The sequence below is a fragment of the Phoxinus phoxinus genome (assembly GCF_949152265.1).
Source record: "Phoxinus phoxinus genome assembly, chromosome: 11".
Lineage (NCBI taxonomy): Eukaryota > Metazoa > Chordata > Actinopteri > Cypriniformes > Leuciscidae > Phoxinus > Phoxinus phoxinus.
Genome location: NC_136886.1, coordinates 15,905,052 through 15,928,224, shown reverse-complemented (window position 1 = coordinate 15,928,224; position 23,173 = coordinate 15,905,052). Strand labels below are relative to the sequence as shown.

Below are 23,173 nucleotides of genomic sequence, written 5' to 3'. Positions count from 1 at the left end.
CGGGATAAAATCACCATAATCCCTGTTGAGATCTGCCCTGACTGCAACAGTCACACAGGCATTGGAAGTAGATATGAGAGTGTATGTGCTAAGGCTCGTATGATCAGATCTCTACATGGGGTTCCTCAAGGATACCTTTTTCTGTACTCTTTCATATGGAAGACGTGGATGGTTGAAAAGACTCACACTGCTGTCTGGGACCGGCCGTCTATGGAGGGCCCTTTGTCCTGGCCTGTCTTTGATGTGAATGTGGAATGCACTGCCTGGGGAGTCCACTGGAGCAAACCCGGACTCTCAGTACCATTTCATCCATCAAAGCGTCTCAAGTCTGTTTGGCAAACTTGCTTGCTTGAGGGATTGTTTGGTGAGTTTAGAAGTTTACGTCTTGCTGTCTGTTTTCGTCTGCTGTCTGTGTCTCACACCTGTTGTTGTTCCTTTACTTCTGTTTATCTTAGTATCTGTTTAGTCTTATTTTACTGTTTGTGAAATCTAAGCTTTGGTGCAGCTTGTCCCTCAGATGACTCAGGTCATGTGTAAACGTCAAACGAATAGATGGTATGTTAAAAGTCGACCTCGTGAAACCTGTTGCATTTATCTTTGCAAACCAAAATCAACCTTTGATGGTTTTCAAACAATATATATATATAGTAAACAATAGCTTTTTTCACTTTCAAAAGCTTGCTAATCTTTCATGTAGGTGGCTTTTTAAGATTTTTCCACGTTGGTTTGGCCTGTGAATAAGATTTGAATGTTAACTCTTTACCCAAGCTAATTTGCATCGGAGCTTTTGATTGGTTGTTGTCTTTTCAGAAGTGATTTGTTTGTTTTTGAACATGCCTTGTTCTGAAAACATTGGTGGGGGACTTTCCCCTCCGAACCCCCTCATTGGCCTCCATTCCGCCTGGGCGCCGCTGATTCAGACCACTGGCATATCTGTGCTAGACCAGCTGTAGCCCTGACAATACATCTAATAAAGAGAGCGTCATTAGCATCTGAATAGACAGCACCATGTGTGGCGAGCACATGCACACTTGAAACTTTTACACGGGAACAGACAGCATCATTGAGAGAGAGCAGAGGGTGTCTTTTGGCCACTCTGCTCATAATTTGCTGTTTAATCTGTTCTGTTATCCTTTAAACCTGTGTCAGGGACGTACATTGACATCTTTGTTTTAGACGATATCAGCTTGGTTGGCCAAATGGGGTTTAAACAAATGTTTTGGGGTCAAGGATATTTGGGTTAGCAATAGCATAGTAGTTTTTATATTGGAAGAATAATGTTTAATGTTACTGGCTAGAAAGTGACTGGCACTTGACCTCATGGTCTAATGGAGTAGCACTGCATGTCTTTTATTGACTGTTATTCTAACCCCTCCGGTCTAATGGAGTCTCACAAGCTTGGGTTTTAGACTGTTGGAAAATCGCGAAGATGGATTTCTGTTTAAACAATCCTATCACTAAACTGAACAACTGAATTTCAGAAACGACAGGAATGTTTTGACTCTCAAAACTTAAAGGTCACAGGTCAGGTGTGGGTGGACTCTTTAGTTTGGGGTGATACTGAGGAATGTTTCATGCTAAACTCACTGATGCAAAGCATGTGGCAGAAGGTTGTGAACAATTCATTCACAGATCCTGGAAAGGGGTTGCGATTATTTTATTATTTTATCCTTTTTCTCACTTTTACCCTTTTATTTTATGACATACCTTGTAACTTGGAATGGTAGTATTTAACATTAACCACAAGATGTCTCCCTGTGTCCACTATTCACACCAAGTGATTGTTTGTATGCAAGCAGCAGATCTCTGTGGCCTGTTGCATGAATCCAGTTTTAGTAGCTGGTCAGGTAAGTTTGAGATTATTTTTGAGCAAAGTTAGTTTGGGCTCAAGAAGGTGGATTGGTTTTTAGCGAGTTTCATTGTATAGTAACTAACTCTATGGCTAACCTGCTCTGGAGCTAAACTGGACCAATCAGCTGCGAGTAAAGTGACGTGCCTGATGCAATAAAGCACCTCCCCATGTATCTCTTTAACTGCTCCAAATGAAAGCAGTTTAAAGTGAAAGTATTTGAGACAAAATTGCTCGTCTTTTTCTGCTAATTATTTATATAGGCTATATATATATATAGTTGTAACTATATATAATTCATATAATATAGTCGTATAATTATTATATACATTGACAATTAATATTAAACTTTGCTTTTAAATGAACATAAGTATTTATATATACATGCAAGCTTTCATATTTTTGAGACCTTTTAAACTGATTAAGCTTACGTGTATTCTTGAGCTCTTTGTGAAACTATATAAATCATAAGGCCTAATTGTTTGATTCACTTGCATTAATATACTATAGTCAGACATTTTCTTTCAGCTGCCTTCTCAAACTTTCGCTGCAGCGGCAGTGTTTATTCCTGCCATGTAAATTTAATTTCATGATATTTTTTTCATAAATATGATCTCTTAATCTTTAGAAGAGAAGTAAATTGCGCGGCGCAAAAAGTTCATCAAACTGACGCTCTCCGTGTTCTGTGTGATTGGCTGTTTGCCGCAAGTGTCAGACTTTCAGGTGCACACATGCTTTAGAATTAATTGCAAACTCTGGATCAAACCTGAGTTGACAGAGAACGTTTATACCGAGCCCTTTGAACCTGATTTAAACCAGGTTGCATTTATATGGATTTGTCCTAAACCTACTAAAACTCAGATTTTTTTGAGCTAGCTTCATGCAACAGGCCTCTGGTCAGTATGTTACTGTATAGGCATAATGAGAGGGAAACTAATCTGTTTAGTTTTGTCCTAAGATTTTGTCTTAAACCGTAAACTCTTACTCAATGCTCTCTCAGTTTTCTGAATGACCTTATGGCTTCATTTATGTGGATTGTCTGTTTTGCCAGTGTATTTTCATGCAGTATAACATCTTAATTATAACATTCTGTGGTTGTTTTGTCTGAATTGGTTATGTTTTTTTACGCAGGGCTATATTTGTGTTTGTGTTCTTGCGTATAATGATTGACTAATTACAGACAGTGTTGTGGCCCATGCTAGTATGTCTGTATTTTTTCCATGGCGTTTTTTATGTCTCCATTTGGAATACAGCACTAGAGTCCCTGTCAAACTTTTCTGAACTCGGAGATTCAGATTCTGTGTCCCTCCCCCTTTTAAATCCCTTCAGGAAAATGAAAATGGTGGATATTGTAGCACAGAAAATGCCATCAGAGAGCGACGTGCATATGGCCCGGAACTTTCTCACGAAGATTTTACGAAGTTCCATGAGGTATCGTATCATGTTCTCCACAAGAAAACCCACTTCCTTTCCTGTACCACCCAGTCTAGTAATGATGATCTACAATCATATTCCTTCCATGGCCTTGTGATATCATCCATCAGAAGTTCAAATTTCCATCCATTAGTTTTCGACCATGCATACACTCTTCATTCTTCATTCAGGGTTCCCACGATCACGAAATGCTTGGAAATATCATTGGATTTCATTGGAAATTGTGATTTCCAGGCCTGGAAATTCATAAGAATTGGTGAACTCTCCTAAATAAACTGAAAATAATGAAAATTTCTCTAAAATATTTATTTGTTAGAAATAGTTCTTTATGAGTGTAATGTAATCACAATAAAGTAAAAAAATGAAATCCTTATCCAGTTGGTATTATTGGTCATTGGTCAAAGGTGTGGGAACCCTGTTCATTAGTTCTTGCTATATTTTTTCGAGTTTCATTTGCATCAGTTAAAAAACGTATGCTCTAAACAGTTTGTGTCATAAGGACAATGTATTTGACTTCTTACAAGAGCCTCTGTTTAATTGTTGTGGTGGGTAAATAACAGTTCAATAACAATTATATATTTGTCTATTTCACTTCATGCATCTCAGAAAGAACCGATTTAAAGGGTATGTTAATCTGGTATGAATGTTGAGAGAGTGGACTGGTTTACAGCCATTTAATTTGGTGTTTGCAGTTATTTGTTAGTCTTGTATTTGTGGTTGACTATCGAAAAACTTTGTGTTGATGGTGAATGACTGTAACATCGGCATGCTACCTGCCAGGCAACTTTTCTCTCTCTTGCCATGATCATTATACTACTCCCATAATCATCTACCATGTTTTGACACTCTTCTGTCCTTCAGAATAGTTGTAGTGGTTCTTGGTGATCTGTGTTTGCCATTTGTTTTACAGCTGTTCACAAGAAACATTTTATTGCCTTGTTTTCTAATTTTCCTTTTCTGCTCTACCTATTTCTCTGTCCTTCTTTATTTCCTGTTTGCTGCCCACAGGAGAAATGAACCCTTGAGCAGACCTCACTCCTGGCATGCCACCAAGTTCAACGAGAGCCACTCAGAAGCCAAAACCCAGTCCACAACCTCACCAGGCTGGCAAACAAGATATGATGCAAGGTAATTGAAGAGACAGAAAATAATTTGTTTCTGTCCATATTGCTTCTTTATGTAAATAATTAGTAATGAAGGCCTCTATTTTTCCTTTTTAAATATACATTGAATTACACAAATACTTCAAATTGTTTACTGCAGTTGTATTTGCTAGTTTATACAGCCTAAGCACTCTTTACACATGTTTGTTTTTTTAGCACATTCTCCTCTGAACTCTCAACCGACTGGGAGCAAACAAATCTACAGAGAGTATCTGATCAGTTCAGCTCTTTGGGGAGTATGGACAGCCTAGAGCACAGCTCTCATCCTTATCCACCTGGCTGTCTTTCTCCAAGCAAATCCAACAACAACAGCATTGAACATTTGGGTGGTGGTAAACGAGACTCTGCATACAGCTCCTTTTCTACAAGCTCAGGGACCCCAGATTACACACTGTCTAAAAGTAACGCTGCATCCACTGAAAACATGCTGTACAAAATTAATCAGTGGGACTCAAGTGGCAGGCACAGCAATGGCAGGCACAGCCAAAACATAAACGAAGGAGTACGACAAGATGAGAGGCTCGGATACTTGCAGCATCTCTCAAGTACAGGTAGCCATGAGATCCCAAGACCCGAAGAACAGCCAGGCACTCGGCATTCAAGCTCTGGAAGAGTTAGTATTGGACCTGTCTGGCATGTCCCAGATATGAAGAAAAACATGGTATCCTCTACCCCACCTCCCACTCCACCGACACGCAGTGATAGTTTTGCAGCCACCAAGGTTCATGAGAAGGGTCTGATCACAGGCACCTCTGAGGGCCTTGGTGTCCATGCCCAGTTAAAGCCTCAGGTGAAAGCATTACAAAAGGCTGGAGAAACCTATGAAAGCGCACAAAGGTCTCACCAAGTCATCGAGACCGTTCTTGAGGGTAAACGCAATTTTAACTTGCCATCCAAAAATGATTCTTCAAATCCTTGCATTTCATCCAATGTCCATCATCAGTATCCCAACCGTATGTCGTCAGACAAGACATACTCCCTATCAACCACAGATGTCAGAGATAGACATCCATCTTATGCCCATGTTCCACACCATCCACGTCAGTACAGCGACGAGGGCACTTTCCACGCTCAAACTAGGACAGTGCCAGCACTGAATCCTCCATTCAGTGGCTACTTTAGCAGTATGCAGGAGCTGCCCACAAACAACCACATGCAACTCAACAGCCAGAATCAAACTAGAAAGCCAGCTACATCACTTTGCGGTCTTTTTGGAGTTACCTCCCACCATGTCACTCAGGGTATGACACAGGTTTCTTTAGTGAGAGTTGAAGACTCTAAAGCTTCTGTAGCCTCAGAAATGTCACACAGTGGACGGGACAGGATGTCCATAGGTTCTCAAGGAGGAACTAAAGACCGCTATTTCCCTCCTCAGTCACAGCACCATGATATAGATCATAAGGACAATAATGCCTCCTTCAAACAAAGTGACAACCACAATCGCATTTTCTCTGCACCATGTAATCCAAGGAATATGCCTGATTCAACAAAACCTCCTGAGCTGAGGGGGAGCCAAAAGCAACACTATATATCTAGCGCAGATGAGCATTCTGGTAGTTATCCCCATAGTAAGCAACCTGAGCACAGGAGAAATGCTGGCCATCTCCATCTTAAAGACAACCATACTCCATACTCACAACAACCTCTTCCTACTAAAAGCGAGTCAAAGATATGTCCCCAGAAAACACCTATGCTGTATTCTCTGGCCCATGAGCGCAATGAAATGGATGACTGTCAAGATGAGATCAACAGTGGAAGTGCACAACAGGAAGCCCTTGACATTCAGAGCGGCAAACAGGCAAGACGGAGTGACCGCTTTGCCACCACCTTGCGCAACGAGATCCAGATGAGAAGGGCCCAGCTTCAAAAGAGTCAAAGCGCAGCCACTTTAGAAAGTCCGGTTGAAGCTGTAGAAGAGGCTGCTGTCTGGAAGACTACTACTCCTTCCTCAGATGGTGGCTTTTCTAGCTCTTATAAAGACCATCTGAAAGAAGCCCAGGCCAGAGTCCTACAGGCTACATCTTTTAGGCGAAAAGACCTAGAGCCAGTATTGTTTGAGCATCCAGGCACTGAGGGTTCTACTTGGAAGGACACACCTCCACTTCCAAGTGTCTCTGAGATCCCACCTGGCAAACCCACCTCAGGGAGTAATCAGGTGCTTCGCATTGGTAGCCGCAAGCGGTTTTCTGCAGAAAAGAAAGTTCGGTCTTTTTCTGAGCCAGATAAAATTCATGAAGTAGGTGCTGATGAGCACTCCCCTATGCCTGACAATGCTGTACCCTTGGAAAATCGGCAACGATTCTTTGAAGCAACATTAAAAACAGCTTTCTCTAAACCTATACCAAAGCAAAACCTGCAGATATCTGAAGACAACAGACTGTCCAAACCTGGAGGCATGCACTATTCTGCAAAGAGTGACACGGCAGGGCGGAGTAACAGTGATAGCTCAACCCCCATTGAACACCACCTTATTGAAGGTCAGGATGGCCCTCTCTCAGTGAAACAACAAGCCATGCTAGAACAACAGCGACTTGGTACCTTTGCAGAGTATGAAGCCAAATGGAACACCCAGAGGAAGACGACGGAACCAAGGGTCTCTGGACGATACCACTCTGCTGATAACATCCTTGATACAGGAAATGAGGGACAAAGTAAGCCCACCTGTGTCCATGAAAGATCTAGATCATCCCCTTCTGCTGACTTCTATGGACAGGTTAGTTCAGTGGTTTAATTATGTTATCTTTACAAATAGTTTACACCAATTAGATATAACATGTACTGTCAGAGTTTGTTTTTATTTAGAAACTATCATAAAGCAAAAGTTACTTGTGTCTCACATAGAGCTCCAATCAATGATAGCAATATAAAGGTTGGAACTTAGTCAAACATTAAACTAAGAACAAAAAGTCACACCCTCAGACCAGGAAAGTTGCAAGTAAGATCGCATATGTCAACCGACCAATCCAATAATTAGGATAGACAAGTCTTAGAAAGTTTACAGTAGAGATATATTAATACCTGAACAAGGAGTTTGAGTTTTATGTGTGTTCTATTCCTCCCAGAAACTTGCAGTTCAAGAAAAGTCTGCTGACTATTCCAAACCTGAGAAAATTATTTCCGAACAGGATAAGAATAGTACAAGGTGGGTGCTGTAATGTTATTTTTCCATTGCTTTGTTAGTATTTTAAAGGGTAAAACGATAATACATTATTTTAGTATGCTGATTATCAAAGTACTTTTGTTAGGCATGATGTTCATGATACTCCTGGGCAAGTTTGAAACTAAACCAGACAACTTATCTCTTTGTAATGGAAATTATACAGATGCCAACAGTCCTGGCTGAGATTGTGTCAGTGTGTCAGTGAAACTATTCCACTGCTAATGGCTCTGATCTTGGCCTTGTTGCGAACAGAAATCCACAGTTGGGCCATCAGTCAGCCCTCGCTGGGTCAAAGATAAACAGTAGACTCTTTATGATCCTCACAGTCTTGGGATTTAGCCCAGATGTGACAGCACTGCTATCCTCTCTGACTGGGCTTTGTGTTACAAGTTGATGGTTTTGAGGTGTAGGCATGTGAGTATGACATGGGAAGTGTCCAATCAGTCCATTCATAATAAGGCCAAAGAGTAAAATAGCATCTTAAATGTAATTTTTGCTCTTCCTATTTCTTCAGTGTTTTTTTTTACAGATATTTTGCCCTATTTCAGTCTCTTTTTTTTTTTACACTGTGCAAAGATAAGATTTTTTACTTTGCATGTACATTATAGTAGGTATTGCATTTTACCCTGAAATAATCATGAATGGTAGCTCTGTACTCTACTAAGAAGAAACTTGATCCAATTCATAATGCTGAAAGTTCTGAATTTTAAACCCATCTGGATGAAGAATAGAGGGCTTGTATGTATATTTTGCCCTTGAATAATGTATTAAATTGACACAGAAAGGAAGTAGCATCAGCTGTGATAGTATGGATTGCTGTGCATAAAATGACCTCCAGTTACCTTAGCCAGTTCTGAAATCATACATTTTCTTGTCTAGCCTCTGAAACATGTTAAGTTGATCCTGCAATCTCTCACTTACTTTATAGTTTATAAAACACAATATGAAAGCAAATGTGTCCTTTGAAGATCCAGCTTAAATATAATGGATAGCTAGCTGGGATGTTATTCAGTTTGCATGCAAACTTTTTACGTGGGGCTCCAGTACTGTGAGGTCAAATTGGCACAATATTATTTACATCAATGTTTCAGATGTAAATTAGATGCATTCTGAAGTTTTAGTTTGACTCTTTCTGCCAAAGCAACAAATATACATTTCTTCAACAGATGATCTAACTATTTGTAGCCTTCTCCTCTTTATTTATTTATATATATATATATATATATATATATATATATATATATATATATATAAATCCATATATATATATATATATATATATATAAATCCATATATATATATATAAATCTTAGACTTCTATGTGTAGACATAAGGAGTGGCAAACTTGAATGAGCAAGTTACCGACAAACATCCATCATCCAAAGCCTTGTAAATTGCCCCCTATGAAAGGTTTTGTCGCGATTCTTGCTTTTAATTAAGGTGCTGTGAAGAGCAAACTATGAATTATACCATAGAACTGCATCTCCACTTCATTGCCCTGTGAGTTTTCTTAGAAATCATTGTTTAAATGTCAAACTTCCTGTCTCCCACCCAATGATTTAATTTATGTGCAGACACGCATGACTCCATTATAAAAAGCTAAAGTTCTAGCTGAAAAGTCCTATCTAGAAGGATTCCAGTAAGTGTTATTCACAGACATCTAATGTTAGAAACCCCTTTTGCTACTGTTAGTACTATTGTTTATTTATTAGTATATCCAGTGTGGAGTAAATCCATTTGGATACAATTCAATTGAGCTACAAGCATTTTAGCCCCACCCAGATGAGATTACATCTGTTCAGGGCTACAGGAAGCACCTGTCGCTGATGAGAACTCACAATCATCAGAGGTGAGCGCTGCTTCTCACACAGTCAAGTTTCATATTCAATGCAAGGATTTGTATTTAGCCATTTTATAGCAACTTTAAAGTTGTATATGGCCAGCAGCAGGAGTACTTGGATTGTTTTTTTCTGCTTGAAGATTTTCTGATGAAGTGTGAGGTCCTTCTGGGTCTGTAAGATTCATTTTAAGTGGTGTTAATGTTTTCTCAGTTTTGAGTCCTCCGTTAAATGATCGCTTCATTCTGTTTTCACTCGATAAGTAAATGCAGGTCAATTTTTTTTTAAAGTAAAATGCATAGTAAACAAGGAAAAGCTTTCTGGTACTGGTTGAACATGTTTGTCGTACACACTTTATCAAACAAGGGAAGTTAGCAAGAGACTGTATTTGATTAAAGGTGGGGTTCTGTGGACAAAAGCTTACATGGTATTACAGCTGAGACTTTCTGCATGCCAGTTCATGCTGAGATCAAATGCATGTGTTACTTAGACACTGTATAGTATCAGAAAGAGACTGCATCCCACTTGAATGTTACCAATGCATGCATGCTGTACTAATGACATCTGCAAAGAAAGTATGTATTACATCAAATGAATGACTCTTAAATAGTCTATATTTCTGCATCTGACATTTTCTTAATCATTTTTTCTTGCTTTACTTTGTATACGTATGTTCAAAAGGTTGAGGTCAGTAAGTTTGTTTACTTTTAAAGTTAATACTTTTGTTCAGTAAGGTTGCATTTAGTTGTTTAATAGTGACTACATTGTTACACAAATATATTTCAAATAAATGCTGTTTTTAATATTTATATTCATCAAAGAATCCACGGGAAAAAAACATAAGCAGTTGTTAAACTGTTTTCAACATTGATCATAAGAAATGCATAATATGAACCAAATTTAGAATGATTTCTGAATCAGGATCATGTGACTGAAAAATCACCTTTGGCATCAGAGGAATAAATTACATTTTAAATTTATCAAACTAGAACATTTTAATTTTAAGATTTTTAAAATTCTAATAATATTTTCACAATATTACTGTTTTTGCTTATTTTTTTATCAAATAAATTAAGCCTAGGGTAGCATAAGAGACCTTCAAAAACGTAAAAAATAAATCTTACGTCCCCAAACTTTTGAACAGTAGTGTATGTCTCTAACCACTCTACTACTACTCGATACTTTTTTGCTTTTCCTTACTTTTTCAGTCAAAATCTCTTTCTGTCTTTTTCTTTGGAGCACAGCCACTGGTTCTATACACCCATCAGGTAATTCAAAATACTATAAAGTATGTGCGAGTAGAAATTGTGGTTGTCTTTCTGTGCAGTTAGATTTTTAAATTGGTATAATTCAGTTGCAAACATCAACTGTAGAAGTGGGTGGTATCACCAAAATTGTTAAAAACCATACCGTAGAAATCTAAATCACTTGACACCTTTCTAATGTTGCATGGTATTAATATATACCATCAGACCAGACATTCCTAATAGATGTCTTTAATAGGTGTCTTGCTAACCCTGTAAAGAATTTAATATCTTTAAGTTACTTTCATAGAATGTTGTTATATTAGTGAGTTTTCTCTTTCCCAAGCTTTTGTATTTAAGATATTCAAACAAGAGCCCTTTTATCTCTCCTTGCCCTCTGTAAATCTGAGTAGACAAGGAAGAGAGTAAAACCATAAACGAAAACAATCAGGATTAAAAAGGGAAAAGCGTTCTCTTTGCCAATTGCTGCAGGGGAAAGATCATTCTTTCTCCACAGCATGACAGGCTTGTGGGAACAGAAATATGCTGGGTATGACAGCCAGCCTGGGAGTTACCATGGAGAGATGGTGAAATGTGGGAGAAATGTCTGCCTGCCTATCGATTTACTCTGAACACAGTGAGGCTTTGTGGACCAAAAAGGACAAATACATTTAGAGTATTGGCCTTTGATAAAGCATCTTTAGTATTTTTTTTGTATTGGTGTATTGAGAATTTTACTTCAAAGTATTTCTCTTTTGTTTTCTTAGGTTTAATGAAAAAGGATACGGTGATCTCTTATGCAAAGAGAAACCAGAAGCACCTCCTTCAGCTTTGACTAAAGACCTGGAGAAAAAGACTTTAGATCCTCCATCCAGTCATCACAAACCTGCACTGCATTTCTCTGACCATAGCACTCCGAGTGAACCATCAGCCCTCTCCAAAAACAAGAGCTCTGTTCTCTTGCCCCATCTGGAGAAGTACAAATGCCCTGAGGGTACACCTCCTCCTCTTAGCAATTTTCAGGAGGTCCAGCCTGGATCACAAGGAGGAGTCTTGGCCTCACTCTCTCCTGTCAACAATCAAAGCTCCGCCTCAGTTTCAGCCCCCGTTCCCTGGAAAGGGTTGGAGCATAGCAAAGGACCAATTGGGGAGGAGGAGCTTCAACAAGAGCTTGTGCCTCCTCCCTTTCCACCTCCTCCCCCTCCCGCTGTCCTGCCCACCCAACAAACCGCTGGCCCTACCCAGCCCACCATGGAGGGGCAGCGTTCGCCCTCGCCCCAGTTTGCTCCCCAGAGGCTGACTGACAAGCCCCCCGTCCCTGTCTCCATACAGGATGAAGCTCCTGGAAGGTAAGACTTTCTCTATTTAGAGTTAAATTCTGCCGTTTAGGAAATCTTTCAGGTCTGTGTTGGAATTCGGGGAGATTTCCACTGGCAAAACCACAGCTGGGCTCCTCTCGGCTGCAATCTTAAAACCATCACTGGAAACTCTCCCTACAGCCCAGTAATTTAATGACAGTGCTTCTCTGACTGTCTCTTTATTGTATTCATGCACATACAAGGGGCTTATTCATATGTGCCCGTACTGCAGATTGTCCATGTGTACTGCAGTTCTTCAGATCAGTCATAAGAAGAATACCACATAGCCTCAAGTGAAGACTGTTGAAAAATATCATTTCATGGGCTTTATTTTTTGCTGTTTTTGGTCTTACAGTAGACACCTCTTTAAAAGTCTGGAGAAGGCAAAGGTTTTGAGCGGGGCAAAAGGGTTTCAGTGACGTGTATAGTATGATATATATGGATTTGGTCACATGAACTGACAAAGATAGCTTCCTCCTTGTTTTCCTGTGTGCAAAGCCTGAAGTAAAATAATTGCATGTGTTTTCACAAAGCTTAGACCCATGAAAATAGTTTGTACTGCCCTAGTTGTACTTATGCTTTTGCCTAGTTACCTTATGTTGCATTTCTTGTGTTCACCAGAATAACACAATTCTATTTTTACTGTTGTTTACCAGGATGGATCGAGTTAAAGATGAGAACACATCGGTGAAGAAAGTGCCCATTAAGATTGTCCACTCAGAAAGTAACACCGAAAAAGAAAGTCGACAATATCTCGACCTGCCCAGTGAGACCCCCGTCAGCTCGCAAGAACCTGGAGTAACTCCTCTTCAGAGCTTGGGGAACCCGGATCAGTCATACTCTCTGTTCTGTACCTACACCAGGCAAAAGGACCAGGGGTCAGAAACAAGAGACGCAGACATGGGCCCTCTGAAAGACCAGGGGCCACAAACCAATGTAAACCCGGTATTCTATGAGCAGACAAGCCCTTCATTAGATCAAAGCAACAACGGATTGTCTTCACATCCCTTGCAGTTAGAGGACGACGAAAAAAGAAAGGAGCTGGCTAGAGACATAATGGTCAAGGACAAGTCCCTAGTGGACATTTTAGACCAGAGTAAGATGAAGACCACTATGGATCTGATGGAGGGTATTTTCCCTCAGGGAGAGCTGCTACTGGAGGAGGCCCAACAGCGCAGGAAAGCTGCACCTAAACAGCTCTCCCCTCGCAACTCTGTGGAGAAGTCAGTATTTCTTACTTGTGAACCTACTATATTCCCATTTCTTACCTCATTAAGCCCCAACTCAGTTTGCCAAGATTGTATTTCATTATTTATTTCAGGAATTTACCCTTAATACCCTTAAGAAGGAAGACAGATTGAACGTGTTTCTGATGTTCTGTTTATTATTTTTTTTAAATCAGGAAGTCAGGGTTGTTTTGAGCCCTACCCATGTGGTTCTCATAAAAAAAGAATGGCATTTTGTGAAAATTGTAGCTGGCCCAGTTCTCTTTTCTCATTCAAGTTATGATTCATAAGCATGGTTTGTTTCTTGTTGGAAATCTAGGACTCATCTTGCAATCTGGCAGCCTTTTGTGTAAATGTGAAGTTGCAAAAATAATGATTCTTTAACACACTCCTTTTGTCTGCAATTGGTTGGTCAAACAGATAGTTCAGCGTCTTCCACCACACAATTGTTTTATCCTGTCTTAAGTTTCTGTAGTGTTTGGATCAGTTGGCTTGTGTTTCTCATAAAACTCATCTGTGGGTTCTCAGGAAAGAAGACGACAGCCTGGTAGTGGCTACTGCTTTAGTGACTAATTCAACCTACTACAGTACATCTGCACCCAAAGCAGAGCTGCTGATTAAGATGAAGGACATGCAGGAACAGAGTGAGGAACACGACTCGGAAGAGGAGTTGGAGGAAGACAATGAAAGTGATCTTGCCAACAAGAAGGTACCAACAAATTGTATTGTACAAACAGATGCTTTCTTACCATTAGTGTTCATTTTGTCAGCTATTTTTAAATGTAGTCTTAGTACCGTTAAATGTACTTTTTAGTTTTTATACGGTGGCCAAGAGAGCTCAATGCACTGCAACAGAAGAAAACACATGCATATAGAAAAAAACGCCAGAAAATTAAGAAAACATCATCAGTTTGATAACACGTGCTGCAAATACTCACAACCCAACCAAATACAGAAATGTGCTACTTACCAATTTATTTTATCAAACGACTTTCCTCTGTTTGCAGCATGAGTTGATTGACAGCCTCAGCAAGAAGTTGCAGGTGCTGAGGGAAGCTCAGGAGAGTCTACAGGAGGACGTGCAGGACAACAACGCTCTTGGGGAAGATGTGGAGGCCATCGTACAAGGTGTCTGCAAGCCCAATGAACTCGACAAGTTCCGCATGTTCGTCGGTGATCTCGATAAAGTGGTCAACCTTCTGCTGTCTCTGTCTGGACGTTTGGCCAGAGTAGAGAATGCCCTGAACAGCCTGGAGGAAGATGCTTCACAGGACGAGACGGTGAGAATGAAAATGAGGGATTTGGGAAAGCAGGATTCATGTTGTGGAGGAATGACTTCCAGATTTGTAAATTTCAAAAAGCACAAGAAAATAAGAATTATGGCTGTAAAACTATGCTAACATAAAAGTACCACGTTAGGCTGATACAGGCGACACAGCTTTGTGTCCAGCTCATGTCACTTCCAGATCCTGTTTTTTTTTTTTTCCCTAACCTTTTCTTTCCTATCTCTATCCTTATATTGATACTTTGTAAATGAGTACCATGGTATACATTACAGTTCCATTCTAGTGCTATACCATTTATACAGGTTTAATTGGACTAATCCAGATAATTACATTCCACTTCATTTCATATAGCGTTATGTTTTATTTGCATAAAGGCCTTTAGAGAAACAAATGATTACAAGTATTATCTTCAACCTGGTTGATTGGGACACTTTTTGCCAGTGTAGTATTATTTACAATTTAAAAAAAACACTTTTTTCTGTGTGTGTGTGCGTGCGCGTGCTTAACTATATTTTGGGGACAAATTTGTACCTAGAAGCGACCAAAACCTGACCATTTTTTTTTTTTTTTTTAAATGCAGAAAGTTTTCTGTGATGGGTAGGTTTATGGGAAGTGTTAGTGTAGGGGCATAGAATATACAGTTCGTACATTATAAAAAACATTACGTCTATGGTATGTCCCCATTTAGATTAGCTTAGTAAATGCGAGTGTGTGTGAACGAGCAAGCGTATGTAAAATGTGAAATGTTCATCTTCCTTCTACAGCGTACTCTGACAGAGAAACGCAAACTGCTGATCCGTCAACATGAGGATGCCAAGGAGCTGAAGGAGAACCTTGACAGGAGAGAGCGTGTGGTCTACGACATCTTGGCCAGCTACCTGTCGGAGGAGAGTATGGCTGATTATGAGCACTTTGTGAAAATGAAATCTGCCCTTATTATTGAGCAACGCAAGCTCGAGGACAAGATTAAACTGGGGGAGGAGCAGCTCAATGGTCTGATGGACAGTCTCCCAATGGACCACAGGACAACCAACTGAGGACTTGAGGCAGTAATCCAGAGCAACTCGCTTGACATCACCCTAAATAACAGGGTGCCAGTACTTAATGTCCATTTACTGCCAATAGAATTGCATTCTGGTCATATATTGAGTGCTCTGTCTGACCCAGCGGAGAGCATTTTGGAAAGACTCATGAAGACCCTGAAAGTGCTGGGCACTTTCAGATCATGATTTGACCCAACCTGATTTTACAGAGCACACTGTGGTTGTTACAATTTTTAATGTCAGCTGATCTTATGCTTTCATGACCTTTCAATGTTATACGACCCATAGAATTATATGGTGAAATACTTTTTTTTTTTTTAAAGACACTTTAATTCCCCCCCCCCCCCCCCCCCCCCCCCCCCCCCCCCACAACTGTTTAAATAGACCTTGCCCCTTTTTTGCTCCTATGTGTTCTCAACACTTGACACCCGGTAAAAACATGCCATGGTCACTCAGTGTGCTGTATCTTTTTAACCACTAGAGGGCGATGAAAGACACCTTAAAGTGTATGTGCCTGAAGCCCAATACAAACACTTGTGATTCAAACATACACTAAAATCCTGGCATAAATTCTTCACCCAAGCTTTGCACATGTAAGCTGTGTTGCTATTTTCATCAGGAGGCTGTAATTAACTTCCAAAACTGACTTTTTGGGGGTGCATTATTTCAAATGACGTGTCACTATCCTGATTATGTTAAAAAAATAATTCAGTGATATTTGTAGTAATTTATTTTAGCCTTTTGAATCTTTGTATATAACTAGAATAGGCTAGTGTTGTACTCTTTCACTTTATTTTAGCCAAGCAAACTACCACTTTAGTCTGCACGCTTTTTATAGCTGTATATCACCGTAAAATGCATTGTAACACCAGACTTAGGATTGACTGTAAGTATTCTATTGTTTAAAGAATCTAAGAGACTTGCCTAAACTATATAATATCATTTCACCAAGGATGCAGTGCTTGTCTATAAAATACCAGCTGCCTTTTTGCTCCAAGTCATGTGTCTGAGTCATTTATAACTTCATCTGTAAGATTTTTGTGTTGTGTAAAATGAAAAAAAGAATCATGTTCTAGTCTATGTACATTTACAGAGAAGTTTTGTCACAATTACGCTTTTCATTGTGGCCTTATTTTCACAGATGGCTAATGAAAAGCAGTCTCATGAGTGTATTGCATTTAACATTGCTCCTCTTAATTATTACATATAAGCGACACAAATAATTTTTCATAAAAGACAGTGTGTAGAAAGGACAAAGCATGTATTACAAGATCATTGAGTTGAACGTATTAACCAAAATATAATTGGCTCACATTCCACAAATATGTGATTTGGCTGTGATCATTCAGGTTTAACCTGCTGGTAGATGTTGAAACCACAGCATTCTGTTGCAAAAAGCATCAAAAGCAGCATTCTGAAGATTTTTTTTGCTAGCTACATATAAATCACAAACAATTTTAAAAGCGTTTAAAAGCATGCTTTAACAGTGAAATTAAGGCATTCATTGAACGTTGTCTGTCATGCCTCATTTCTGGATGACCACTATTGCTTTATACTGACAATTGTTGGCATGAATGCAATATGATACAATGTAGAAATGCCATCCGTATATGTCACCCAATATTTATTTATTTTTTCTTCTTTTTTTTTGCAAACAAAAGTGTGATAAATGGGAAGGTTTAGAGATAAAGTAGTATGTAGTCATGTCATCATGTTGGCCACTATGAATCCGCATTTCATGTAAATGTTCACAGTTTTAAAAACGTATTTGTCAAAGGTATCATATTATTCTTTTTCTTTGTCCATAATGAGATCAAAGGAAGGATATCTTAGTTCAATTTTAGAGGTAGGCCTATATCCCTACAATATTGTGTGTGTGTATTAGTAATTATGCAATTTAATAGTAGGCTACGTAATTCAATGTTTTTATTTATTTTTTTTGTTTCCTGGAGCAATCGTTCTTTTTTTATTATCTGAACAGCTCTGGTCACCTTTGTTTTCATTAATATTTAACTTCAGATGTAGTCTCAGTGTCTTGGCCAATCAGGAAAGAGACTTTGACGTCTGTAAAACGCGATAGCGGGTAGAGAACAAAATAATGGTAGCCTACATAATCCTGACTAAACTCTATGGAAGAATTTGAGCTTGTTTAAAAGTATGCAAGCCCTTCTTGAATACCAAGATGTTTGATATGTTAATAAAAGAGAAAGTAACAGTCTGCTTGTGTTTACACATTCAAATAAAATACTTTATCACGTGCACGCACACACTGGCACTGCAGAGACGTTCTCAACAATTATTCCCGAAAACAATTAGCCTAGGTCAAGTTGAACTGACCATTCTGCATAGGCCAAAGGAAAAAGTTGTTATCAGTAACGCGATCAGCCGCAGCGATCCATATCACGCAGTAACTTTATTGTTTTTCACTGATCCTCCCCTCCCACTCATCCATTTATTGGATATGCTACATTAATCATTAACCACAGTTGTGTTTGACTTGTAGCCTACGCATCAGTTTGGAAAGTTGTCGTTTCCGCAAGTTTCGTTTGAGAAATCCTGTATTTTGGATGGACTGATTGACAGTTTCGAAGGAGCTCAAAACGTTCCACAGGTAAGGATGAGTTTGTTGTGCTCTCATAGCGAGTAGGCTACATATTGTCACGAATGATGAATGAACATGCTCAGTCAATTTTACACAACCTTGACTGAAAAGTTACAATTGGATAACAAGAGCTGGAGAGAGTTCACCTGGAAATTGTGAAAAAGTCACACTTTATTTTGCAATGTCTTTGTTACATTTTGCATGTACTTATTACCATAGTAGCTAAATTATGCATAGTACTTTGTGTTCAATGCAGCTAACCATAAACTAAATCCTAATTCTAACCCTAAATTAATGTTGTTCATTGATACTAACATTGTAACTAAACACCTTAACATAAAGTAAAAACACTAATACAAATAAATAGAAATAGGCCTAGTGTATGGGTTCAATAGACTTAGCAACATAGCCTTATAGTCTTCAATAGACTTAGCAACTTATGATAACATACGTTTTTGGCTATGAAATATTTTAAGCAGTAACATGGAGTTATTGGGGGGTTGTTGGCAAAGTGTTAAGGAAATCACTTCCCCAAAGCTCTAATAATTGTTCCCATCTCTGATTCCTGTGCGTGAAGAAACAGATTATTGTAAATGACCTTTCAGCTTATCCTGGAACATTCCGCAACCCCAGGTGTGCAGGGAGCCAGGCAGGAAATATGAGTCGGTCTCTCTCTCTCTCTCTCTCTCTCTCTCTCTCTCTCTCTCTCTCTCTCTCTCTCTCTCTCTCTCTCTCTCTCTCTCTCTCTCTCTCTCTCTCTCTCTCTCATCCTTTTCCTCCTCTTCCTCCTATGCTTGGTCTCAAATGCGTAGTCTTTTGCTTGACCCTCAATGCAGTGTCCTTTTTCCTCCCTCTGGAAACATCACTCGTCACCACAACTTTTTTTTAAACACTAGGTGTGAAAAACATTTTCCTCAGTCTAAATGGTTGTTTGTTTCCAAAGGAAGCACTTTGTATATTCCAAACACTTCAATCTAAAGCCTGCGTCATGTCCCAACCCCGTTGCCCCTGTAATCTCCATGTGTGTTCCTGTCTTCTCTCTACTGTCATATCATTAAAAGAACAAAAGCCCATTAAAAGGTCCCAATGGGGTGTTGGGGGTCCACGGAAAATTTCAGTAAACAATAAGACATTTATTTTAATTTTTTGTACCATTTATGTCTACTTTCTAATGACTAGGAATAAAGTATTAAATTAATTGTAAATTGTCCATTGACAGCCCTGGAAAAATAATTATAGACTTATTATTTTACAGGTGAAACTCAAAAAATTAGAATATCGTGCAAAAGTAAAACTTAAAAGGTGAAACTAATATATTATATACTCATTACATGCTTCATAGCTGTAAGCCACTCATCAAAATTATAACGCAAGTAATTATACATTAAGGCTTGAAATATCTCACTTTGCATGTAATGAGTCTATAATATATTAGTTTCACCTTTTAAGTTGAATTACTTTTGCACGATATTCTAATTTTTCAAGTTTCACCTGTATTACTATTATATTACTTTTCTTAAAACACATTAAATATTTTTTATACATTTTCTACATACTATCATGCTTACAATTATTCTCACACGTGCAGTATCATATTTATACATGAAAGAATGCACTACCGTTCAGAAGTTTGGGGTTGGTATTTTAATGTTTTGAAAGATGCCTCTTACTCACTCAATTACTCCAGTCTTCAGTATCTCATGATCCTTCAGAAAGCATTCCAATATGTTTCGTATTATCAAATGGCTGAAAACGGTTGTGTTGCTTAATGTTTTTGTGGACACCATGATATTTCTTTTTCTGATAGAATTTTTTGTAACACTATGAATGTCTTTACTGATACTTTTGACCATGCAGTCTATTTGCTGAATAATACAATTTCTTTAAAAAAAAATTTGGAATGGTAGTGTAGGCTATAGGCTGTATTCAAAATGGAATCCTCATATTTTGGGTCCCTGGCATCATTAGACAAATGTGTTAAGAATGTCTCATTTCTCCCCATCAATGACTTTGTAGGTTAAAATTTACAGAAGTTGTGTGATTGCAATATAGCCATGGCGCTAAAGAACAGTTGGCAAACCTGAGGAGGAAATATTCATAACCGCCTGGTGTCGGGTCTCAGCAGTTTTGGCAATGGCTTACCTAGCCAAGTCAGTCCATCGGCAGTTTGTGGGTCTGGTGCTTGGGTTTGTAGGATGGATAATGATGGCCTCTATCTCTGGGGTGAACGACTGGAGGATATGGTACGTGGACAATACGACGGTCATCAATGGAGGACTGGCCTGGGTGGGCGTGTGGAGGGCCTGTTTCAACAGCCACATTTTGGACTCGGCTGAGATCTGCAAAAGCATCAGCCTCACAGATTCCTTCACTCCTCCGGAGATTGCAGCCGCTCAGGTACTTTGCATGACCGCTATAGGTGTGGGGGTAGTCGCAAACCTGCTGGCAGGATATGCGGTGAGAAACGCAATTCTTGGGGTTGATGGCGGGCATGTCAGATTGGCCTTTGTGATGGCGGGTTCCTTGTACTGGCTAACTGCAGTGTGTACTCTGGTCCCTGTCATTTGGAATATGAGTTCTGTGCTGGCGAATCTCACTATAGACTTCCCACCTGACTTCTACTTGCCTTCTGCTCCAGTAAAACAGGAAGTGGGTCCAGGGATTGGGTTTGGGATCGGCTCGGCTTGCCTGCTCATTGTAAGTGGACTACTACTATTGTGCTACAGGTATCCCAAAACCAAGATGCCTACGAGTGGAGAAACTGAACATTTTGATGAAAGTTTAAGGGATGAAGGCTTTCTTGGTGTAATTAAAGAGAGTATGGATGAGGGGAAGATCAACGCAGCATATGAATCAGATAATCATTAATAATAAAATGCATCATTCTATGGAAGGACATTGAAGGCTCTGCACACAATTTCTCAAACATTTTGACTAATCGAGGTAAATTTGTATATCAAATATCATAATTAAATTATTTAATTACTAAAGTGACTAAGTGAACAGAAATAAAGGTAACACAATTTTGAGCCCATCTAACTGGTATTAGCTAACACTGGAATTTTAAAGTTGTTTGTATATTCTTGTTACATAATGTGCAGGACACACATTGCAATATCTGAAATCTGTCTGTGCAACCAAATTCTCACCTTAATGTCTGTAATGTAAGCTATATACTTTATGTTAAATGTATATGTATGTATATATCTATATTTACCAATTTGGGGTCAGAAAGATTTCTTAACGTTTTTAAAAGAAGTCTCTAATGCACAACAAGACTGTAATATTGTGAAATGTTATTTAAAAATGTTTTCCATTTGAATATATTTTAAAATGTAATTTATTCCTGTGATAACAAAGCTGATTTTTCAGCATCATTACTCCAGTCTTCAGTGATCCTTCAGAAATCATTATAATATGCTGATTTGGTGTTAAATAAACATTTCTTATTATTATCTCAGTTAAAAAACAGTGGTGCTGCTTTTTGTAAGCACATTTTTTCAAGATTCTTTGATGAGCAGTGTTTATTTGAAATTTATTTGAAATTATTGAGTATAAACTTTTGAATATTGTGTGTGTATATAAAGCTAATGTATGTAAAATGCTCATTTATTCCTCTCAGTGTTTTAGAGTGAAAGTAATGATGACAGGACCCAATGCAATAATTAAAAAAAACTAATTGAGTACTATTCACTGTAAAAAAAAAAAAAAAAATGTGCTGCTTTCATTTAAGTACAATCAACTTGGATGTTTAAATCCTTTCAACTTAAATGCCATTAATCTGACTTTTAAAAATGAGCTGAATCTTGTATAACATAAAAAAGTTGAAAATTGCATAACTTATTTTGATGTGATAAAGCAATGTATAAGTATACGGCATTATAACTTATTGATCATCATATAATTTTTAACAGTGCATGCACAAAATATTTTCTATTGTTTTTCAGACAGTGCTTATAGATAATATAATATAATCAACATGCTGCCATAAAAGCTGTTAACGCAAAATATCTTGAATTTGATTTTAGATATGATTCAGCTGACTAGAGTGGATCTTTGAGCGGGGACAAGGTGATTTCAGAGGAAATAACCCCTGCCATGAGTGGAATGAACTTTACTGTTATTTCCCAGCTTGATACTTGCCCTTATTACTGTGTTTTTCTACACCCCCCATCGGCTTTGAGTTTGTTACTTGCCAACATTTAATCTTGTTAAAATTGAACATTAATTTTGACAAATCCCACTGGATAGTACATGATTTTCTTCTGTTATAAAACCACATAATCCCCCTGATAACTTGACAAAGGGAAATTCATTCTTTAATTATTGCCAATTAAAGTTGCTTTTGTTTTTTGTGTGTGTTGGTTCCAAGGTTATTTTCGTAAACGAAAACTGAAACTAAGACTAGAACTATTGGTAAATTTAAAAAAAAAAAGAAATCTTAAACTGAAATAAAATAAAAATTTCAACATAAATGAAAAACAAACTGAAATAAAATAATAATTAGCAAAAATAAATAATCGTTTTTGCAATTTTTCATTCCACTGCTCTAATTTATTTTTCATTGTATGACCCTTGCGCTCGAGTCTCGCATGTTTTCCAGCGTCTCGTGCATGAAACGACGTTCTAAAAACGCGACACTCGAGTTCAAATAAGTTCAACCTTTGGGGCTGCGTTCCAGTCCACTTTTAGACACACACTTGCAACACCTCGATTTAGACCGAGGGAGCGAGTCTACTTCATATGTACACTTCAGGCACCTATATTTCCCACAATGCAGTATGATTGTGACGTCACCACAGATCTTTCTAATCACCACCAGAACAAACAATTCTATGATATATTAATTATATTTTTTATTTATTTAAAACAACCCAAACACATCTATATACATTTGGATGCTGCATTAAACAAATTCTTAAAGGGATTTAAAAAATAAAATAAAAATCAACTCCATAGCTGATTCCAAG

The 23,173-nt window shown here is 38.4% G+C and overlaps 2 protein-coding genes across 7 annotated transcripts in view; both read left to right on the top strand.

The window, feature by feature from the left end:
* shroom2a (shroom family member 2a) overlaps nt 1-16,598 on the top strand; it is a 46,962-nt gene extending 30,364 nt beyond the window's left edge. For 2 of the 6 annotated variants that reach the window (XM_079627416.1, XM_079627420.1), the window contains 11 exons: nt 3,179-3,280; nt 3,890-3,907; nt 4,292-4,411; nt 4,603-7,159; nt 7,509-7,588; nt 10,689-10,712; nt 11,456-12,037; nt 12,703-13,269; nt 13,801-13,981; nt 14,280-14,552; nt 15,323-16,598. In XM_079627416.1, the coding sequence (XP_079483542.1) occupies nt 3,179-3,280; nt 3,890-3,907; nt 4,292-4,411; nt 4,603-7,159; nt 7,509-7,588; nt 10,689-10,712; nt 11,456-12,037; nt 12,703-13,269; nt 13,801-13,981; nt 14,280-14,552; nt 15,323-15,595 (4,777 nt within the window). In that variant the 3' untranslated portion in view covers nt 15,596-16,598. The remainder of the gene's footprint in view (nt 1-3,178; nt 3,281-3,889; nt 3,908-4,291; nt 4,412-4,602; nt 7,160-7,508; nt 7,589-10,688; nt 10,713-11,455; nt 12,038-12,702; nt 13,270-13,800; nt 13,982-14,279; nt 14,553-15,322) is intronic. The other 4 variants (XM_079627418.1, XM_079627421.1, XM_079627417.1 and 1 more) reach the window with 3 other exon arrangements.
* Nucleotides 16,599-18,125: 1,527 nt separating this feature from the next.
* Nucleotides 18,126-21,640, top strand: cldn34a (claudin 34a). Its single transcript, XM_079628518.1, has 2 exons — nt 18,126-18,212; nt 20,220-21,640. Exon 2 carries the CDS (start codon nt 20,337-20,339, stop codon nt 21,069-21,071), a length of 735 nt encoding a protein of 244 aa, XP_079484644.1. The 5' UTR covers nt 18,126-18,212; nt 20,220-20,336; the 3' UTR covers nt 21,072-21,640.
* The last annotated feature ends 1,533 nt before the right edge of the window (nt 21,641-23,173 follow it).